The sequence below is a fragment of the Myotis myotis genome, unplaced genomic scaffold (genome assembly GCF_014108235.1).
Source record: "Myotis myotis isolate mMyoMyo1 unplaced genomic scaffold, mMyoMyo1.p scaffold_m19_p_4, whole genome shotgun sequence".
Taxonomy (NCBI): Eukaryota; Metazoa; Chordata; class Mammalia; order Chiroptera; family Vespertilionidae; genus Myotis; species Myotis myotis.
This window is the reverse complement of record NW_023416346.1, coordinates 109,707,162-109,729,907: the sequence shown is the minus strand read 5'-3', so window position 1 is coordinate 109,729,907 and position 22,746 is coordinate 109,707,162. Positions and strand designations below refer to the sequence as shown.

Genomic DNA, 22,746 nt, shown 5'->3' with positions numbered 1-22,746 from the left:
TTATTGCAGTTCACATATCCCAATTTTTAGAAAGTTTTATATAGCTAACTCAACATGAACATGGCTAAGTGAAGTGAGAGCCATCTTTGGAAATTGAGCTAGTAAACGTATCTTGGTATTCATTTGTTTATATTTCCATTATTTTAATATGTGGGGTGATTCAAGATAGCCACAGATTCTTTGTCACTCTTCCCATCAAGAGATGGAGTCTATTTCCCATCCTTGTGAATATGAACTGCCCTAGCGATTTGTTTTAACCAATAGAATATGACAATGCACCAGTTGTATTTGTAGGCTATAAGATAGCAGGCAGCATTTAGACTCTCTCTCTCTCAGAACCCAGCTGCCATGATGTGAGGAAGGCCAGCCTCAACTACTGAATGAGGAGAGTCCATGCTGAAAGTGACTCAGGAAGATTAAACTGCTATCTTACAAGTTGAGCTTTCTGCTGAGTACAGTCAAATGAGTGACCCCAGCCATATGAAATCACAGAACAACAACCCTGCCCATATTCCTCATCTACAAAATCATGATGTAATGATAAATTATGTGTTCAGCAACTAAGTTTGGGAATCATATGTTATGTATAAATAGATAAGTTAAATGATGTTTTCTCAAAGATGTACATAATAATGGGCTGGGTAATGAATTTAAAGTCCAAAGGCTTGGGTTTGCAGCCTGACTATGTGCCCTAGAATCAAGTTCTTACACCTTCTCTATTAGAATTCAGCATCAGGGACATGGGATAAGATCTGGCTACTTCATGGTAAGGATGAAAATTAACATTGAGGTTATTTAATCCATTAATTCAACACAAATTTGAGACTCAAATGAGAAGTATTAATACCTATTTTTAAGGTAAATATTCTGTATGAAGGCACATTTAAAGCATTTTTGGAAACCATATTATACTGAACACTGATCTTATAATGCTGATAAGGAGGACACATAAAACAAGTTTCCAATTGTGGTTTTATTAACCAAGACTTTGACTGGAATATCATGATGGAGAGACACATGCCTAGACTTTGGATGCCACCAAAAAGCTTTACTTTAAATACAATAAGAGCCCCTTGGTGAAACAGCCTAGTATCTGGCTTATTCATACGGTTCTGGCAGTCTTTCCAGAAAAAGAATAAAGTATGGTTTCCTGGGAGATGGCAAAGAAAGAACCTCAAGACATTTTGGGAACCTCAAACTTAAGGAATCCACCCAAATATATAGGTATTGCAGGAAAAGACTGGTGGCAACTGTGTGGCTTGGCTTCTTCACCCTGTGGGCTATTAAACTCAATCTGGAGATTCCTTATGAGATTCCAGCAAAGCAGATTTTGAAAAGCCTATATAATCAATTACCATTCTTGTTGTGGCCAAATTGAAACTGGACTTAATGCAGTAAATAGTCTTGATTTGGCTATCTTTGATAAAAATGAGGTGTTAGCTCTGGCTGGTTGTACTCAGTGGTCAGTGTATCAGTCTGTGCACCAAAGGGTTACAGGTTCCATTCCCGGTCAAGGACACATATCTAGGTTGAAGATTCGTTCCCCGGCCCAGGTCAGGACATGCATACAGGAGGCAAATAATTGATGTCTCTCAAATCAATGTTTTGCTCTCTCTCTTTCTCCCCCTCCCTCTCTCTAAAAATCAATGGAAAAATATACTTGAGTGAGAATTAAAAAAAAAATAAGGATGATTTTAGGGAAAAATTGTGTTTTGACAGAATCTATAATACATAGTTATGGATATTAGGCTCTAATTCAGTTAACTCTTCAAATTTTTATTTTTCACCTATAAACTGAATTGGATCCTGATTTTTCTAATTTTCTTCCAAACGAATGTTTCATTTTTCTACCATTCTTTGATTTGAATTATTGAGAACTACTGATGGACTATAATCTATAGAGAATTTACTTGAGCAGCCAATGACATCACCAGAGATATTTAAACTCAAGGCAAAGAGAATTTATCAGATTGTCACTACTTGATTTCATTCCAGCAAAATACTTGCATCTGAAAGTCTCCTAAACTGACAGTTTTACAAACTCAAAAAATAGTTTATAATTTTCTGTGTTCATTAACCTTTCTGGGGTTTCTCTGTTCTCATAGACATGCACCTTATTTACCTAATTGCTTTGCATATACAATATAGGTCTCACTCTGGAAGCCCATCTGCATCACTGTCTCCTGAAGTGAGACTCAATAATTTAACTGAACTGACTTATTTTCATGATTACTTAATTGAGTCAATGAAATATGAAGCAATCTATCAACTCTGCTTCCAGAATGTCAACCTTTATTATTTAAAAGGAGAGATTAAAGGGACCAAGGTTCTGCCACTTTGAAACTGCTTCCTCTTTCCTGCCCAAGAGATTCAGGTGGAAAGAAGCTGCTTCAGAAGGGAGATCTTAGAATGTATCCCTTAGCCTAATGTGAATTAAGTAAACAAAGTGCTTCAGGCAGGTGACACACCTTCATCCAGAGAAGCCCCTCCACCAACTTAATCTGGGGCACTATAAAGTCTGTCCCACCCTCTATCACATGGTTCTTATCTTTCCTCAGACCTTTAGTTATTATAATTCTCCTTCACATTTTTATGTCATGCCTTTTTAACCTTCTTGTCAAATTTGTCACCTCTAGGATACAACAATTCCATATCAAGATGATGATACTTCAGGAATTCTGGCCCATCCCTACTTTGGAAAAATCAGCTAACAGCCTCTCTGTTCCAGTCTCGAATTCCATTCCCTTGTCTCCCTTTGATCAGACAGGGCGAGACGCTATGCAAGCAGGGACCATGACCCTTGTCAGCAGGAAGCAGTTACTGAAGACAGAACATCCTTCCTCATCACCCCTAAATAATGTCAGGAATGGAAGTCTCAGAGGGGGGAATAAGCCAGGACAAGTGGAATAGGGAAACTGAGACAGACAGTTAAATGGCCAAGAAGTTTACAGCCATCTAGTAAATTGTAAAATCCTATCTTTGATAACTAAGCATACTTAAGAACAAATGGTTCATACTTCGCCCCAACCAGAGAATAAATACCTTAAATCACCCTACTCAGGGAGATTCCAGTAGAGAATAGAATTCCAATTAGTGACATTTGTGCAAACCACACCCGAGGACAGGTGAAGTTAAGGGAATAAATCTCATTTTAGCACATCAGCATAAAACATGAATATTCTATTGAGATCCTCCCCTAAAACCTCCCCAAAACTCCCACCTTTTAAAACCCCTCTAACAAAGGTCCCAGAATGTGCTCTCCCACAGAAGAGCACTCCCATACCTTTCCCTCCCCTCTTCTTTCCCCAAAGGCATGCATCTCCTAAACCAGGGGTGGGCAACCCCTGGCACGCATGCCAAACATGACACGCCAGTAACTTTTGCTGGTACGCGAAACCCCCCCTCTCTTATAATCTTCCATTTACAATTTTTTTCTTAGTATCAACTTTTTTATTTTTCAGATAAATTCAGTGTAGGTGCATCTTAGATAAATAAATAACTTTACATAACAAGTTATCTTAAAGACCACAGACATGGATTGACGAGAGAGAGGAGGAACAATTTCTATGCCTCTGCCTTAACTCTCCCTGCCTTCTTAGATCCAACCAGTGTTTTGATTTCATCCACACACGCTTGTGAATCTTTGTTCTCAGTGATGAATTTTGTTAAGTCTCGTAATAGGAGTAGCCTGATGGATGAAAGTAGTAGCTCGTGCATATCTCTGAAGGTCACAAAATATAAACCTGGTGTAAAATCTCTGTCATCAGTGATGCAGCAGCAAAAGTCCCACTGATAATATCAAATGGGGTCATAAAGTTTTCTGTCGGACTATCAGTGTACATGTATACATTAAAAAATAAATGTAGTTTTCATCATCATATACTGTGTTTTTGTCGCTCGAATGAATTTTATTATTTCTTCAAGGTTCTTCACATACGTACACCTTAAGAGATATCAAGTAGGCATAACATGTTCTCAAAAAATTAGGGCTGGCACGCAGAAGAATTTTGAGTAAGAGATTTTGCTGGTTTTGGCGCGCACTCACAAAAAGGTTGCCCACCCCTGACCTAAACTCTAGAAGACCGCACAAGGCTTGCAACCAGGGAGCAATGGGCAGAAGCAGCTCATCTCAGGCTAACTCCCTGAACCTGTCTCCAAGGCCTCCTTTTCTCTGACTTCTTAGTGAGCCAAAGCAGCCCAGCCTAGGTTCATTTCCCTGCCTAGTCTCTCTCCCATTGCTTCTTCTATACTAGGCCTTTCCTTGTTTCACTGTCCCCAACTTTAATAAACACCCTCTATAAATTAAAAACAAATTTTAAAGTTTTTCCCCTTAAAATGAATGTACCCATCCTCTTCTCTACAGCATGATCCACTCCCACCAATTGGTATACTGATATCCTGGGCTAGGGGTGAAACCAAAGACAACAGGTAATGCTCATTTTTCAAAAGTTCCCACTGATTCTGATACCATTATATTACACCCAGTAACCTGGTCTTGGAAGCCCCATTTTAGTCCACAACCTCAAAACGAATACTTTAGAAAGAACTGACCTGCAAAGTTCCCCTTCCAACAACTAGAAATGAAAGGCAATTTTCAACCTTCCCTCAAAATTAAATGTCTATTAATGTTTATTTGTCCACTGAATGGAACGTGAGAAATATTATTGTGATGAAAAAGGTTTCTGTGAAATAAATAGATGCCATTGTTTTCAAAACCCTGATTTATTTTATCCTTCCATCCATGCAGCTCAACAACAATTTAATTATGACATTCTTCAACTATCCAGCAAAAGATTAAAGTTAAAAATGCAAACAAAATCATTTGAATTTTGAAAGTATAAATTCAAAATAGTAATCTATAATAATAAAAGCATAATGTGCTAATTAGACTGGACAGCTGAACGACCTTCCAGACGTCCTTCCTGACGAAGCTGTGGCAGCGGGGGCTGAGGCTGAGGTGGATAGGGGCGATCAGGCAGGCAGGCGAGCAGCTAGGGGCAATCAAGCAGGCAGGCGAGTGGTTAGGGGCAATCAGGCAGGCAGGCGAGTGGTTAGGGGTGATCAGGCAGGCAGGCAGGCAGAGGTGGTTAGGGGCGATCAGGCAGGCAGGCAGAGTGGTTAGGGGTGATCAGGAAGGCAGGCAGAGGTGGTTAGGGGCAATTAGGCAGGCAGGCAGAGTGGTTAGAGGTGATCAGGCAGGCAGGCAGGTGAGGGGTTAGGAGACAGCAGTCCTGGATTTCGAGAGGGATGTTAGACTGCCGGTTTAAGTGGGATTGGGCCTAAACCAGCAGTCAGACATCCCCCGAGAGGTCCTAGATTGCAAGAGGGTGCAGGCCAGGCTGAGGGACGCCCCCCCATGCACATACTTCATGCACCGGGCCTCTAGTAGTAACATAATAAAGAAGCTGCATAGGTGGATGCAAAAGATTCAATACATTATGTTAACCCTCAATTCAGTCTTTCTGATTAAATACTTATAAAGCAGATAAAGAAACTCACAGAGGTCATCACAAACCAAGGACAACTATTAAATATAGTGATTGGAAGACTGTTTAAAGTGTTTCTAGTATGAATGTGGACTGCTGACACTCTGAAATGTATATTCATTCATATGGCAATAAAAGCTCACTCTCAACTTCATTATGTCATTATATGACCTCTGGCACAGTTTCTGGCACATACTAGACCAGCCGTGGGCAAACTACAGCCTGCGGGCCGGATCCGGCCCGTTTGAAATGAATAAAACTAGAAAAGAAAAAAAAAAGACCGTACCCTTTTATGTAATGATGCTTACTTTGAATTTATATTAGTTCACACAAACACTCCATCCATGCTTTTGTTCCGGCCCTCCGGTCCAGTTTAAGAACCCATTGTGGCCCTTGAGTCAAAAAGTTTGCCCACCCCTGTACTAGACTCAAACATGGTAAATATTTCTTGAATGAATAAATGGCATCACTTAATTATCAATCAAACATAGGAAGACATAGTAAAAAATGCAACCATTTTCCCAGTCAGAAATATCAGAATTAAGATTATAAAAATGTCAACTTTTATTAAATATGCTCCCGTTAAACCAGCCTATTAATTTTATTTGAATCATTTTTTAGTCATAAATTCAAATGTCATTATCTTACCTCTTGTCAGATTGGTCACACTGTTTCTCAAACATGGACGTAGCAGTTTTTGGATCTTTCCCACCTCCGGACCTTCGTATTTGCTATCCCTTGCCACAACTACATGCATGGCTGTTTTCTCTCTTCATTTAGGGCTCTCCTTCAGAGAGGCCTTTGCTAACCACAATAACACACACATTTGCTTTTCTAAATCTATTCCCTGCCTTTTTATCATTTAATGTCATCTGATGATATACATGTCTGTCTCCCCTCCACGCCCAACTCAGAATGCAAGTTCAATAAGAGAGGGAGTTAGTCTGTTCACGATATTTTCCTGGTATCTAAAACAGTACTGGGAACATAGTAGAGAAGAACTGTTAGAAGGATGAATGCATTATTAAACTTAATTTTGTAACTATCATTATTTACCTTTGTGAAAAGGCACAGTTCCAAAAGAAATGCTACTTACTACTCTCATTTCTATGAATCATGGAAATTTGGCTTTTCTGTTTATAATTTAAGCTATGAGTCATATATTTTATATTATTGGGACAGAGTGCCCACATACTTAGTGCATATTTACAGAAAAAAATTGTCATGGCCAACCATACCCATTTGAACCTGATCAAATTTCTATAGGTTAATAAGCACTGCTTATTAGGTCAGTAATTAATTGTCAGTACTCTCATATTGTCTCTATTATATATTCTTGCATAACAATCTTGATATCCCATTAATCACCCATGAGAGATTACATCAACATTTGAGGACTGAATGAGACATCACTAGCACCATCTTTGGAGCTTCTAAGAAAGCAGTTAAAATGTTTGGCTCATCTCAGTGGATAGAAAAATAGAGAAAGAAGATATTGAAAATAGGGCTCTACAAAGGAGTATGGATTTATAATTTTAATATAATTATGTCAACTATATCAGTGCTTCTGAAACTTTAATGTGCTTTTAGCAATCAGCCTGGCTCTTGTTAAATTGCAGATTCTGATTCTGTAGTTAAGAGTGAAAACCAAGATTGTGCATTTTCAACAAGTCCTCAGGTGATGTTGCTGTTGCTGGTCCTTGAAGCATCTTAATCTACAAGCAATTCTCTTTTTAACATTATTGGAAAAATTAAAACATGAATTAAACCATAATATAAAATCAAAAGTAAGAGTTTGAGATTATATTGTTAAAATGTTTATTTCGACAAATTCATTTGAGGAACAACCTAAGGAAATTAATACATTTGTTCATCCACTCATTCATATATTCACATATGCAATATGTTTGTCACTTCCCCAGGACAAAACAACCCACCCATTTGTTCAGTACCTCACTGTGCTCTAATCATTCTCACATATGTTATCTCATTTCAAGATTGGAACAGACATTTAAAAAAAAAAAAAGATGAGTCAGATTTGTTAGACAAATTCTTTTCTCCAAAGTGTTGATGGTAATTCACAATTATTTCCCATGTGATAGCTTGTATTTTTACCAAGACACTATTTATATCTCTCCTCCTGCTGATAGAAACCACAACATAACTTCAGTTGGCCTCCTCACTGACTTGATTTCATTTTTTGCTTTTGCCATCACAAAGGTTTCAGTTTCCCCCTGCATGTCCTAACCGTAATTATCACAAAAGTCGATGGAACTTGCTCTGCTTATCTGTATGTCTTTGTAGAAATATCAGTAAATCTCTTTTGCTCTCTGGAGGTTATATTTTTCAATCAAATTAATGAGTTTATTCATAGAGAAGACTCTCTTCTGTTGTCCCTATGCCAGTTGTATTCTTACACTTTCATAGTTGAAAGTGTTGTCTTTTTCTTTCTCCGTCACCTCCCACACCCTGAAGGCTATTTTGCAGCATAACATGAAACAAAACAAAAATCATTTTTGCCTACTCATCTTAAGGTTTTGAACACAAACATGTCAACATTGTCTTGTTCTAATTATTGTATTCTAATTATGCAATCAGGGGCATTTAGTTCTTTCATTTCAATTTCATAAACATTGTAAAAGAGTTGTAATAGACCAACAGCCACATGTTTCTGCTAAAGTACTTTGTGGCTAGAGATATCTTACAAACTTCTTTATTATATTAGCTTTTACTTCATCATCAGTTCACATTCATGAAGATACCAGAATTGGAGAGGAAAGAAATTAATAAGAATCAAAGGAGAATAGAAGGAAGGAAGGAGAAGCATCATCATGTTTGTTTTGTTACTTATATTTCTTTGCAAGCATATTTTAAATGTTTCAATTGAAAAATTATAACTTTATTTTTTTATTGATTAAGGTATTACATGTGTGTCCTCATCCCCCCATTTCCCCCCACCCTCTACTCATACCCTCACCCCCTGGTGTCTGTGTATATTGGTTAGGCTTATATGCATGCATACAAGTCCTTTGATTGATCTCTCCCCCTTCTATCCACCCTCCCCTACCTTCCCTCTGAGGTTTGATGGTCTGATCGATGCTTCTCTGTCTCTGGATCTGTTTTTGTTCATCAGTTTATGTTGTTCATTATATTCCACATGAGTGAGATCATGTGATATTTATCTTTCTCTGACTGGCTTATTTCGCTTAGCATAATGCTCCCTGTTATATCCATGCTGTTGCAAATGATAAGAATACCTTCTTTTTAACACAGCATAGTATTCCATTGTGTAGATGTACCACAGTTTGTTAATCCACTCATCTGCTAATGGGCACTTAGGCTGATTCCAAATCTTAGCTATGGTAAATTGTGCTGCTATGAACACAGAGGTGAAAATATCCTTTCTGACTGATGTTTCTAGTTTCTTGGGATATATTCCTAGAAGTGGGATCACTGGGTCAAATGGGAGTTCCATTTTTAATTTTTTGAGGAAACCCCATACTGTTCTCCGCAGTGGCTGCACTAGTCTGCATTCCCAACAACAGTGCACGAGGATTCTTCTTTCTCCCCATCCTCACCAGCACTTGTCATTTGTTGATTTGTTGATGATAGCTATCCTGGCAGGTGTGACATGGTGCCTCATTGTCATTTTGATTTGCATCTTTCAGATGATCAGTGACTTTCAGCATGCTTTCATATATCTCTTGGCCTTATGTTCTTTTTCAAAAAGTATCTAATTAGGTCCGTTGCCCATTTTTTGACTGGGTTGTTTATCTTCCTTTTGTTAAGTTGTATGAGTTCCCTGTAAATGTTGGAGATTAAACCCTTATCCGTGATAACATTGGCAAATATGTTTTCCTCTGCAGTGGGCTTTCTTGTTATTTTGTTGATGGTTTCTTTTGCTGTACAGAAGATTTTTATTTTGATGTAGTCCCATTTGTTTTTCTCCTTAGTTTCCATTGCTATAGGAGCTGTATCGGTAAACCTAGTGCTACGACATATGTCTGCTATTTTGCTGCCTATGGCTTCTAAGATTTTTATGATTTCCCATCTTCCATTTAAGCCCTTTATCCATTTTGAATTTAATTTTGTGTATGGTGTAAGTTGGTGGTCTAGTTTCAACATTTTTGTCAAGTATTTGTCCAATAACCCCAATACCATTTATTGAAGAGACGGTCTTGACTCCACTGTATATTCTTGCCTCCTTGGTCAAATATTAACTGAGCATAATGGCTTAGGTCAATCTCTGGGTTCTCTGTTCTCTTCCACTGGTCTATATGTCTGTTCTTGTGCCAGTACCAGGCTGTTTTGAAAACAGTGGCTTTGTAATATAGCTTTATATCTGGTATTGAGATCCCTCCTACTTTGTTGTTCTTTCTCAGGATTGCTGCAGGTATTCGGGGTCTTTTTTTTATTCCAGATGAATTTTTTGAGAGTTCTTTCTCAGTCTGTGAAATATGCCATTGGTATTTTAATGGGGAGTGCATTGAATCTATAGATTGCTTTGGGTAGTATAGACATGTTAGTGATGTTTATTCTACCAATCCATGAACATGGCCTTTTCTTTCATCGGTTTATGTCTTCCTCTATCTCTTTTTTCAGTGTCCTGTCGTTTTCTAAGTACAGGTCTTTTACCTCCTTAGTTAAGTTTGTTCCTAGGTATTTTAATTTTTTTGGTGTGATGGTAAATAGGATTGTTGTTTTTTTTAACCTCTCTTTCTTTAAGTTCACTATTGGTATATAAAAATGCCCTAGATTTCTTGGTGTTAACTTTGTATCCTGCTACATTGCTGAATTTGTTTATTAGGTCTAATAATTTTTGATGGAGTCTTTAGGGTTTTCTATGTACAGTATCATGTCATCTACATTAATAAAAGAGAAAGATGCAAATTGACTGTACCTTCACTATGCCCACCAGCCACTCAGGAGTATGCAAATTAACCCAACAAAGATGGTGGGTTAATTTGCATACACACGTGCCAAGCACTCCAGGCCTCCTGGCAACATGGGAAAGCAGCTCTGGGCCAGAACGAAGGTGGAAAGGTGGCTCCGGCCAGAGTGAAGCCGGTGCTGGCAGCCAGGGGAAGGAAGGCCCATTCTTGCATGAATCTTCGTGCATCAGGCCTCTAGACTACAAATGATGACAGCTTTATGTCTCTTTTCAAATTTTGATACCTTTTAGTTCTTCTTCTTGTCTAATTGCTATGGCTAACACTTTCAGTACTATGTCGAATAGGAGTGGTGAAAGTGGTCATCCCTGTCTCCTTCCTGTTCTTAGGTGAAATGGTTTTAGTTTTTGCCCATTGAGTATAATGCTGGCTGTAGGTTTGTCATATAAGGCTTTTATTATGTTGAGGTATGATCCCTCTATTCCCATTTTGCTTAGGGTTTTTATCAAGAACGTGTATTGGATTTTGTCAAATGCTTTTTCTGCATCAATTGATATGACTATGTGATTTTTTTTCTCTCAACGTGTTTATGTGATATATCATGTTTATTGATTTGTGGATATTGTGCCATCCTTGCATGCCTGAGATAAATCCTACTTGGTCATGGTGTCTGATCTTTCTGATGTAATGCTGGTTCTGATTTGCTGAAATTTTGTTGAGGATTTTGGCATCTATGTTTATGAAGGATACTGGCCTATAATTCTCTTTCATTGTGTTTTCTTTATCTGGTTTTGGTATTAGTGTAATGCTGCCTTCGTAGAATGAGCCTGGAAGTGTTCCTTCCTCTTGAGTGTTTTGGAACAGTCTGAGGAGAATAGGCTTTAGTTCTTCTTTGAATGTTTGGTATAACTCCCCTTTGCAGCCATCTGGCCCCAGGTTTTTGTTTGCTGGAAGCTTTTTGATGACTGCTTCAATTTCCTCCATCATTATCGGCCTGTACCAGGCTGTTTTGAGAACAGTGGCTTTGTAATACAGCTTGATATCTGGTACTGAGATCCATCCTACTTTGTTCTTCTTTCTCGGGATTGCTGCAGGTATTTGGGGTCTTTTTTATTCCAGATGAGTTTTTAGAGAGTTCTTTCTCAGTATTGAGATTTTTATATTCTTCCTGATTGAGTTTCAGAAGGTTGTATTTTTCTAGGAATATGTCCATTTCCTCTAGGTTGTCTAGTTTTTTAGAATAGAGTTGTTCATAGTATTTTTTTAATCTTTTGTATTTCTGTGGGGTTCTGTTGTTATTTTGCCTCTTTCATTTCTGATTCTTTTTGTTTGGGCCCTCTCTCTTTCCTTCTTGGTGAGCCTGGCTAGAGGTTCATCCATAGTCCATATCCTTTCAAAGAACCAGTTCTTGGTTTCATTGATCTTTTGTTTTTTTGTGTTTTTTTGTTTTTTTTTTTTTTTGGTCTCTATGTCATTTATTTCTACTCTGATCTTTATTATCTCCTTCCTTCTGTTCACTCTGGGCTTTTCTTTTTTCTCTCTTCCCAATTCTTTACGTTGTAGAGTTAGATGATTTATTAGAATTTTTTCTTGTTTTATGAGATAGGCCCAGAGAGCTATAAAATTCCCTCTCAGGACTGCTTTCAATGTGTCCCATAGATTTTTTGATTGTTGTGTTTTCATTGTCATTCATTTCCAGGATGTTTTTAATATCATCTTTGATCTCTTTGGTAACCCAATCACTGTTTAATAGCATGCTATTCAGCTTCCAAATGTTTGAATTTTTTATTGTTTTTCTTGTAGCTTATTTCTAATATCATGCCATTGTGGTCTGAGAAGGGGCTTGGTGTGATTTCAATCTTCTTGAATTTGGAGAGACTTTGCCTGTGACCCAATATGTGGTCTATCTTTGAAAATATCCCATGTACACTTGAGGAGAAAGTACATTCCATGGCTTTGGGGTGAAATGTTCTAAAGATGTCAATTAAGTCCATCTGATGTAGTGAGTCAATTAGGATTGCAGTTTCTTTGCTGATTTTTTTGTCTAGAGGATTTATCCAGTGATGTCAGTGGGGTATTAAAATCTCCTACTATGATTGTATTGTTGTTGATCTCTCCCTTGATTTCTTCCAGGAGGTTTTTGTTTGTGTGTGTTTGTGTGTGTGTGTGTGTGTGTGTGTGTGTCTGTGTGTGTGTGTGTGTGTGTGTGTTTAATGTATTTGGGTGCTCCTGCATTGGGCGTATTGGCGTTTACAACCCCAGAGCGAAAAATTATAACTTTAAATGTAACTTTAGTCACCATACTCTAGTTTCCCTATCCCCATAGAAAACATCTGCAAACATAACCTTTGCACGTGCGCGCGCGCACACACACACAAATGAGTAGGGCAATTGGAACAGGCTGGAGGGGAAAAGGGAGTAAAAATATAGAGAAGGCAAATTATGTGTATTTTTAAAAACCATGGCTAGTCATGTTATTTATAATAATGATCTTTACATTTTGTAATAATGTTGCTCTTACAAACTACTTTTTCATACTTCATCTCAGCCAATATCTTTAGCAGCGGTTCTCAACCTGTGGGTCGCGAACAATGAAAATACATCCTGCATAGCAGATATTTACATTAATTACATTACGATTCATAACAGTAGCAAAATTACAGTTATGAAGTAATAACGAAAATAATTTTATGGTTGGGGGTCACCACAACATGAGGAACTGTATTAAAGTGTCGAAGCATTTGGAAGGTTGAGAACCACTGCAGAAGTTTGCCAGCCATGTGGAGCTGCTACTATTTCCTAAAGCAGATACTGAGGATCACAGAGGGAAAGTGTGTTGACCAGTTCACATGAATAACTGTGTGAGAAAGTGGGACCTATTCCTTAGGAAAATTAGAGCAGATTTAGCACAAGGTGAAAATGAGAGCATGTTATTACCTCTCTGTTTTTCAAATTTCTTGTTTAGTGTTTGATAATTGTTTATAGTTTCTAGGCTAAATAGTATTCTCTAGATCAGCAGTCGCCAACCACTGGTGGTCCATGAGGTCTAAAACATTCCAACCACTAATTTAAGGAAACCTTTGGAGCAGCAGTTGCCAACCGGTGGTCTTTAGACCACTGGTGGTCCAGGAGGTCCGAAAGGTTGGCAACCGCTGCCCTAGATGCAACCTGTAAAAAGGAACATCTGCAGGTAAGACAGTAGAATGCACATATTATCACAACTACCACCTGGCATTAGACACTAGCATCTTTTACCTGGGCTATTATACTGTACTGTCTTCTTTCAGTGGCATTACTGGTATTTTCTTTACCTGTCCCTCCCCTACCTAAAACTGCTGATGGCTTTTTCTTGCACTTATGCTAGAACTCAAAACCCTTGTCTTTTACCCTGTATGACATTGATTGACAATGCCATACAGGACAAGACCCCTCAATATATTTCAAGCACATCTCATATCGCAGCTCTCTATTTCTCCCTGATATAATTCTCCATTCATGCTGGCCTGGCCTTTTGGTTACTCTAACAAGCCAAATGGTCCATATTTTGGGTTCTTTGCATTGGCTATTCCCCCTGTCTGAAATATACTTCTTCCTGATCTACAAATGTTGGCTCCTTCTTATCACTGAAATTTCAAATTAAATGGTTCCATCTCAGAAATAACATTCCTGAATCACAAAAGTCAAAAAGTAGTCCCTCAAATACTCTCTTTCACAATACCTTTTAAGTTCTTCAGAAAACTTAATCCTATCTAGCATTGTTTTTGTTATTTTTATAGTGTGTTTGTGAGTAGATATATAATGTTATATGCAGTATTATATATAGTGATATATAAAGATATATATCACAAGGAATATATATCAAATATAATTGAGTTATTGTTGGCAAATATGTTGGCAGATAATACTTATAATTGTCAAGTGTAAATACTCAAAGAGTTTAGTTATAAGTTTATCTGTATATCCAACCAATTTATTTTACTTTTGTTATAAGATAGCAACTTAAGAGCTCTAACATGGCTTTGGTTATATTTCCTACAACTAGACAAAGCTTAATTATTATTCCTCTCATCACTAAGTCTACATTTAGGCAGGGATGCTGGCTTCTGACTAGGTATATCCACACCCTATCTTTGGAAGAGAGAGATGAGAGGTGTGGACTAATCCATTTTTGTTTACTAGCAATTTATTAGGCCTTCCTACTCCAAAGTAATCATAAGTTTGGAAACAACAAGTTATGCTCCAAATAGAAGCTGATGAACATGTCCATGATAATAAAAACTGAATAGGTAATTTATCAAAGTATTAAATAAAACCTAGAATTATTAATTTTAAAATACTGACAAAATCCTATTGTCATAATCAGCTTTTTGTTTCCTCTAAATAAATCTAACAAGAATCAAGTCCAGCACAGTTTTCTTAATGGCTTATCTCATTTAGAGTTTAATAGTTTTTATGCATGAATGCAAAGTTAGTAAAAGCACTATAAAATACTGTTATTTATAAGCTCACAAGAGATTTCTAAATGTGCTTTGCTTAAATAATACTGTGTGTGTTTCAACTAATTGTCCAGAAAAAATTATGGGCTACAAGTGGCTCCATATTCATGTCTCATTTTTATTTATTTATTTTTAAACATATTTTTATTGATTTCAGAGAGGAAAGGAGAGGGAGAGAGAGATAGAAAAATCAATGATGAGAGAAATTTATCGATTGGCTGCCTCCTGCATGCCACACACTGGAGATCAAGCTGGCAACCTGGGCATATGCCCTGACTGGGAATTGAACCATGACCTCCTGGTTCATAGGTCGATACTCAACTACTGAGCCACACGGCTGGGCTGTATCTCATTTTTAAAACTCTAGGTTTTATCAAAAGCTATGCCAGCTAAAAGGCTGCCCTTGCCCTCTACACAATCATTCAAAAACAAAAAAACACAAAAACAGCTTAAACACTAACCAAAGCCTCCAAATCTTCCCTAGGAAGAAACAGTTTTTTTATGTCAATCCTAGCAAAGTAATGTTATTACCATTTTAGGTATGTGTATATGTTGTGTCTACTCTCACAATTCACCTTTTCTTGCAATTCAGTTTCCAATTGGAATTAATTAATTGACTACTATGAATAATTAATGCCACATTGTTAGCACTATTGAAAAAAAAAAAAAGAGTGAGGAACAAGGGTGGGTACTTAGCCTGCAGAAGAAGGTGGTTAAATAGAATGCACAGAGAAGACAGTGGTGCCACTGTGGAGAAGGCAGGAAAGGAGGAGGGCGAATTTTAGACTTTCAAATTTTGTCTGAGTTTGCTTGAAGTTGCATATATCAGTGCAAACGGAAGTGTAAACTTAAGAATGTTGGCATATGACCACAAGCAGGCGGCTCTATACTTTATGATTTATGATGATAAAATACCAGTATTTGTGAAAATTCTAGCTTATCTATGCCTCTCTTATTTTTTCAAAATATATGAGCTCAAAAATGTATATTCTCCCTCCCTATTGTCACACTATAATTTAGTACTGGAATTGTAATCCTGCCAGCATATCTAATGAGTTTCTTTAGTCCTGTTTTAAAGCTTTTAATCTTTATAAATAATAGCTAAGTAAACTTAAGGCGCCTGGACAATTTCTTTAGCTTAATGTATTCAAATCCACAGTTGGCACTTCATTTCTTTTCATTTAAAAATAAATCTATCTTGTCTTGATAGGTTCTACATGAATACACACACCTAACAATGTAAATCAGAGCAACACATCGAGAATAATGGAATCTACTTGTTACCTTTATAAGAAACATGCCATTTTCAGAAATGTCTCCAAGTCAACATATTTTTTTTTTATTCTCACCTGAGGATATTTTTCCATTGATTTTTAGAGAGAGTGGAAGAGAGAAGGAAAGACAGAAACATTGATGTGAGAGAAACACATGGATCGGTTGCCTCCTGCACAAGCCTCAACCAGGGTCCAGGCCAGGAAGAAGCCTGCAACCGAGGTATGTGCCCTTGACCAGAATCAAACCTGGGACCATTTGGTGTGCAGTCTGATGCTCTATCCACTGAACCAAACTGGCTAGGGCTCCAAGTCAACATACCCTACCCTATATAATAAAAACCTAATATTCTAAGTGTCCAACCATTCATTTGACCTTTTGACTAGTTGCTATGACATGCACTGACCACCAGGGGGCAGATGCTCCAACCAGTAGGTTAGCTTGCTGCTGGGGTCTGGCCAATCAGGACTGGGCAAGATGGGCCGGACATGCCCTGGAGCCAACCTCCCGTAGTCCCTCCCTGGCCTCTAAAATATTTATTCTAATTAATTTCCTTTTGATGTGCATGAATCCATGCACCAGGCCTCTAGTTCTTAAAATATTTCAGAACCATACAATACTTGAATAAGAATTTCCAAACATAGATAAGAAACTTTTTTCAACAAGATTTCCATAAACATATGAAAAACTATTTAATACTTTTATTGATTTTAGAGAGAGAGGAAGGGAGAGGGAGAGAGAGATAGACACATCGATGAGAGAGAAGCATTAATATTGATCAGCTGCCTCCTGCATATCCCCCTACTTGGGATTGAGCCTACAACCTAGGCATGTGCTCTGACCGGGAATCAAACCAACGACTTCTTGGTGCATGCATGGGTGGATGCTTAACCACTGAGCAACACCATCTGGGCTCTATTTAATATTTTTGAGGGCTTTTCCTTCTGAAGAGAAGTTTCCTATCAACTGTACCTAATAGGTGGTTCTATGCACAGGCACACCTCATTTTATGGTGCTTCGCTCAAACTTATTGTGTGTCACAGATCTAGCTTTTTTTTTTTTTTTTTTTTTTTTTTTTTTTTTTTTTTTTATAAACTGAAGGCAAGACCCACAGACCCTCCACCAAAAAATTTACAAGTGGCTTCATTGCTATACTCACTTTATCTCAGTGGTCTGGAACCAAGCCTGCAATATCTGAGGATGCCTGAACATGGTTTCCTGTGTATACTCCTATGCTTTCAATAATTACATTTTAATTTTTGGAGACAACTTGGAAAATATTAACTATGAGAATAATTTGGCAACTTTTAAAACATAGTTCTGTATAAACTAGTCCTTCTATCCAACATCTCCACTTCCATTACAGAAGTGAAAATGTAAATTGAAAATCCACCCAAAATGTCCCCTAAGAAAGAACTCTGCATGCCTCAGGAACAAACTGAGACTCATGATATAAGCAAGAAACTTCATCAAGCCCAGCTGGCCTGGCTCAGTGTTTGAGTGGCAATCCATGAACCAGGAGGTCAGGGTTAGATTCCCAGTCAGGGTACATGCCTGGGTTGTGGTTTGATTCCCAGTGTGGGGAGTGCAGGAGGCAGCCAATCAATGATTCTCTTTTCACCATTGATGTTTCTATCCCTCTCTCTCTCTCCCTTCCTCTCTCTGAAATCAATAAAAACATATAAAAACTAATAGCAACACTCCAAACATGCTTTTTTTTAGAAATTAGAAACACTTACTTGCTTTGCTTTTCCATGCTAGCTACCCTGAGGCATTCCCATCTTGAATTTAGGAGATTCATTTGTTCTTGTACTTCAGTTTCTTCATCCTCTGTTAATGTCCCTGTCCGAAGCAGTTGACTTCCCAATTGGAGGACATTACCAACCCGTCCCTGATGGGACGTCAAGTCCATCATGTACCCCTGACAAGGAAAGAGGTTGACAGCAGTGATTATCACTTTAGGTAAATCATTATGGTTTTGATTTCTTTTCTACATGTACAGCCCTTTTAAAATATATTCCCAGTAAAAGCATTTTAATTTTTATTCAAGGACACCCAATACTGTTTTTAACATGACTAAAGAAAATAATTAGCTTAGGTCACCAGAAGCAAACCCTCAGATTATGGTTTGTATGCAAGTGATTTATTTAGGAAGAGCGCCCAGAGGAGACCTGCTGAAGAAACAAAACAGGGAAGGAGAGGCAGGCCAGTAAGTATGTCAACTCAGGAAATGTTTCCTACTCTGGGCAGTGATACCGCCCGGGTACTCTGGAGTGTAAGTTATAGCTCAACATTGTCTTGACCCAAGAGAAGGGAACTGGGCTTTCATATTACTGTGTGAGTCATTGCAAAATCAGATCTCAGCACCTTCAAGTGTTGTTTTCCAAGTCAGACCTTGAAATGCTGGCTGTTGGAATCCCAAGAACATTAACATTTATTTTTTTGCATTCCAAAATAAAAACTAAATTACCAAAGAAAGGATGTGATTGTCTGTCCACTTACACCTAAAACAAATCCTATATAATAAAAGCGTAATATGCTAAGTGTCCGACCTTTCGGTTGACTGCTCAACCAGTCACTATGATGCGCACTGACCACCAGGGGGCAGACGCTCCAACCAGTAGGTTAGCTTGCTGCTGGGGTCCCGTTGGGACCCCAGCAGTGCACGAATTCAAGCACCGGGCCTCTAGTACAAAATAAAATTGAAGGAAAAAGTAAACAAATCTAAATTCCAAAAATACCAGGATCTTATACAGTGATTGCGATAAAGAGACTTGCCATTATGATAAATCATGTGCTTTGTATCATAAATCAATGCTTGGCTTTACCTCATGAGTATGAAATTGTTCTTTCACTTCCTCTACATCTTTAGAAATCTCTCCTTGTGCTTTTAATGTGTCCTCGGCTGAAAGAAGCCACGAGAGTACTTCCTCTAGAGCTGTTTGGTAACTGTCCAGGTTTACTTCCATCCCCATCAATGAACCACCAAATGACTTGTCTTCAGGAGCTTCCAAATGCTGAACGATAAAATAAATTGAGTGTTATACAATTAGTATTTTTGCAGACTGTTCCAGTACAGTAAATGGTAAAATGAACGAAATATTTAAGATGCTAGAAATGTCCACATGCATTATCAGATACATGAATGGAAGACACACACAATAGCGAGCCTATATTTTAACAGCCTCACAGATATACAAGCAGATTTTCAAATGCTACCCAAAATCCACTTGGAACTAATATTTTATTAAAGTTCTTCTGGATTACTATAAAGAATGGATTAGTATATCATTTCTTCATTTTACATTTGAAATGCTATTAATTTTCATCCATAGGTAACTTTTTTCAGTTTGTATTTTTTTTATTGATTAAGGTATTACATATGTGTCCATAACCCCCTCATTGCCCCCCACCCACTCCCGTATATGCCCTCACCACCCTGCTGTCTCTGTCCATTGGTTATGCTTATATGTATGCATACAAGCCTTCTGGTTGATCCCTCCCCCTTACCCCACCCTCATCTACCTTCCCTCTGAGGTTTGAGCATCTGATCGATGCTGCTCTGTCTCTGGATCAGTTTTGTTCATCAGTTTATGTTGTTCATTATAATCCGCAAGTGAGTGAGATCTCAGTTCATATTTTAAATCAGTGGTTCTCAACCTTCTTAATGCTGCGACCCTTTATTACAGTTCTTTATGTTGTGGTGACCCCCAACCATAAAATTATTTTCGTTGCTACTTCATAACTGTAATTTTGCTACAGTTATGAATCGTAATATAAATATCTGATATACAGGATGTCTTTTCATTGTTCGCAACCCACAGGTTGAGAACCACTGTTTTAAATGCTTTACATATACATTATTGGTATTACATTTATATACTTTTGCAATGGCATTTTAAAAAAAACAACAAAAAAAATCTGTTTCCCAAAGTTGAAAGGTAATGAAATATTTCTGAAAATTTACAGAGCAGAAGACTTAACAGTATGAAAACAAGTGGGAGGAGAGGGGTAAAATTGAAAAAGAAATACCTCATTTACACATTTGAAATTTCTAACAGTATAATGACTTCTAGGAATTAAGCTTTTATTTCCTGAAGGCCTTGGTTTAAATAGCAAGATTTTACCTTAGGGAAAATAAAATATAAAGTACTTGCTTCCAAATTGAGCTAGCAGGAAGTTAAGTGAGATTCTCAACAGTTGTCTTGAATTTTTTTGCTGGGATCCTAAAGCTGAGAACAATAGGTACAAAGTATCCATATTTCTAAACAAGAAAACCCAGGCCACCAAAGAAGGAATTGCTGAAATATGACCATAGAGCTGGCTCTATAACCCTTAATCCACTACCTAGATCAAAGGTTCATAAGAAGAAGCAAGGAGATTAGAGAATTCTGGTGAGAAAATACTCCTCTGGAGTGCTATGCATGTCCACACCTCCCACTTCACACAAGTAATGGAGAAATCAAGAGAATTACCTATACATAATAGGGTAGTTGCCAGAATAAAATATTGACCTCTAAATCTAGCTGTGTGTTGGAGAGGTTCAGAAGTGATGGGACCAGTACTACCAAGTGACAGGAGAGACCCCCTTGGGATAACTTTAGGGCAATTATCAATGTGCCTGAATGTTTTGGTTGCTTGGCTTCAAAAATTCTGAGAAGGACCACATTCAAGAGGGTTTCCTGCTGAGGTAAGAAACATAGGCAAAGTATTCTGTACAAAGTACAGAAGTAAAGCAAAAATATTGGAGAAATATTTCATGAATAATCTTTTGTATACTCCAAATATAGCAAGCCAGCCTTGGGCCCTAAAAGCAGGGTTTTGCAAAGGAAACAAAAGGCAGTGTAGAACAAACAGAAGCTGCTTGGGGGATTTAAGAATATTGACTAGAGAAAACACATCCTTTTTTTATAATGGTTCTCTCCTGGCATGTCTACCTTGAATTTCCAGTTCCCCTCAATGCTGGGTCTTACCCTACTCGGCTGCCAGGGCCAACTTAATTTGTTTTTTTTTTATTGATTAAGGTATTACATATGTGTCCATAACCCCCCATTGCCCCCCACCCACTCCCGTATATGCCCTCACCCCCCTGCTGTCTCTGTCCATTGGTTATACTTATATGCATGCATACAAGCCTTCTGGTTGATCCCTCCCCCTTACCCCACCCTCCCCTACCTTCCCTCTGAGGTTTGAGCATCTGATCGATGCTTCTCTGTCACCGGATCTGTTTTTGTTCATCAGTTTATGTTGTTCATTATAATCCGCAAGTGTGTTCTTCTGATAAATGTGCCAATCGATTTTGAAAATTTTGCATTATAAATTTATCCAACTATTAAGTCCTTTAAGATGGCAAAACATAGTGGGATTTGGTGTGATATTTTCATCAAATGACATGTTCTCTGTTTCTAGGGAAGTGCCAAACATACATCATACTGATAAGTCCAACTCACCCAACTCTAATATTTCAAAAAAGCATAAGTTCCCCCAAGAGGGTTATTTGCAAAGATCCTCCCATGGGCAAGACAATTTCTGAAGGTCTTAAGGGTTATAATAAGTGCATAGTATATATCCCTTCTACCCATCCCTAAATACTATTCTAAACATTATTAATGAAAATATCAAAGTAAGCATTAAGAGGGGAAAAGTCACAAAAAGGCAGCCTGAGAGATATGTGCAGATGGGACCAGCTTCATGATTGTGCAACCTGAACAGCTCCACAGTACCCAAGTCTCAGAAGGGCCCCATGCTTGTTTTATCTGCTTCTTGACATGGCCAACTTAAAATTCTGAACAGTTTGGTCTTTGAACTTGGGTTTTATAAGGAAAGTCCATAAGCAGAGGAGACAACTGCAATATGTGTGTATTCCCCATTTGCATATTTTTATGTCCCATGAGGACAGAATTCTGGGGGCCCACAATAGGTGAGAAGTTAGTGCAACTCAAGCAAGTACAAGGTAAGTGTGTTGTTATCGGTGACTGAGTGAGTGAGGGCACTAACAGCCCCAAGAAACCATGCTTTATATTTGAAACAGAACTGGCTTCAAAGCCAGAAAGAAGGCAATTCTAGGAAAACACAACCAACCAAGAAACCCTATCATATCCTTGCTCACCCATATTTCTTTCTCATATTAGCCAACCATTTATTCTAAAACTGATAACATGGAAAGGAAAGACAAAAAAAAGGGCAACCCAGACTTCCTTTTCCTTTCAATCTTTCTTTACTCATCAAGAAGCTGAAGGTAAAGAATATTGGTAGAATGTACACCTACCAAGAAGTTAAATAGCAACAGCTGAGTTAATTGCATGTTATTTCCATGTTAAGACTGAAATACATAGCTCAAGCTACAAATACAAGTTATCTGATAACAATGATTCTTCATGAATTAAATGCTCATGAATTTGTATTGACAACTGCAACTGCACAATATAACAATGAGCAATAAAAGCCATGCTAATACTTTACATTTTTTTATTCAGTATAAACAAATAAAAATCTCCATGAAAAGTCAAGAGAGAGACCATGAAATAAAAAAAAAAAACCAGCTTTATATTTTAGTAATTTGAACAGCACTTTCCTTCCTACTGTTTGAACAAGGAGCTCTGA

The 22,746-nt window shown here is 37.8% G+C and overlaps 1 protein-coding gene across 1 annotated transcript in view; it reads right to left on the bottom strand.

The window, feature by feature from the left end:
* Positions 1 to 22,746, bottom strand: part of DMD (dystrophin) — a 1,824,373-nt gene that overhangs the window by 1,605,456 nt on the left and 196,171 nt on the right. Inside the window, exons 8-9 of the mRNA XM_036304100.1 lie at positions 18,972 to 19,160; positions 17,883 to 18,064 (exon numbers count right to left, since the gene is read on the bottom strand). Of these exons, the coding sequence (XP_036159993.1) occupies positions 17,883 to 18,064; positions 18,972 to 19,160 (371 nt within the window). The remainder of the gene's footprint in view (positions 1 to 17,882; positions 18,065 to 18,971; positions 19,161 to 22,746) is intronic.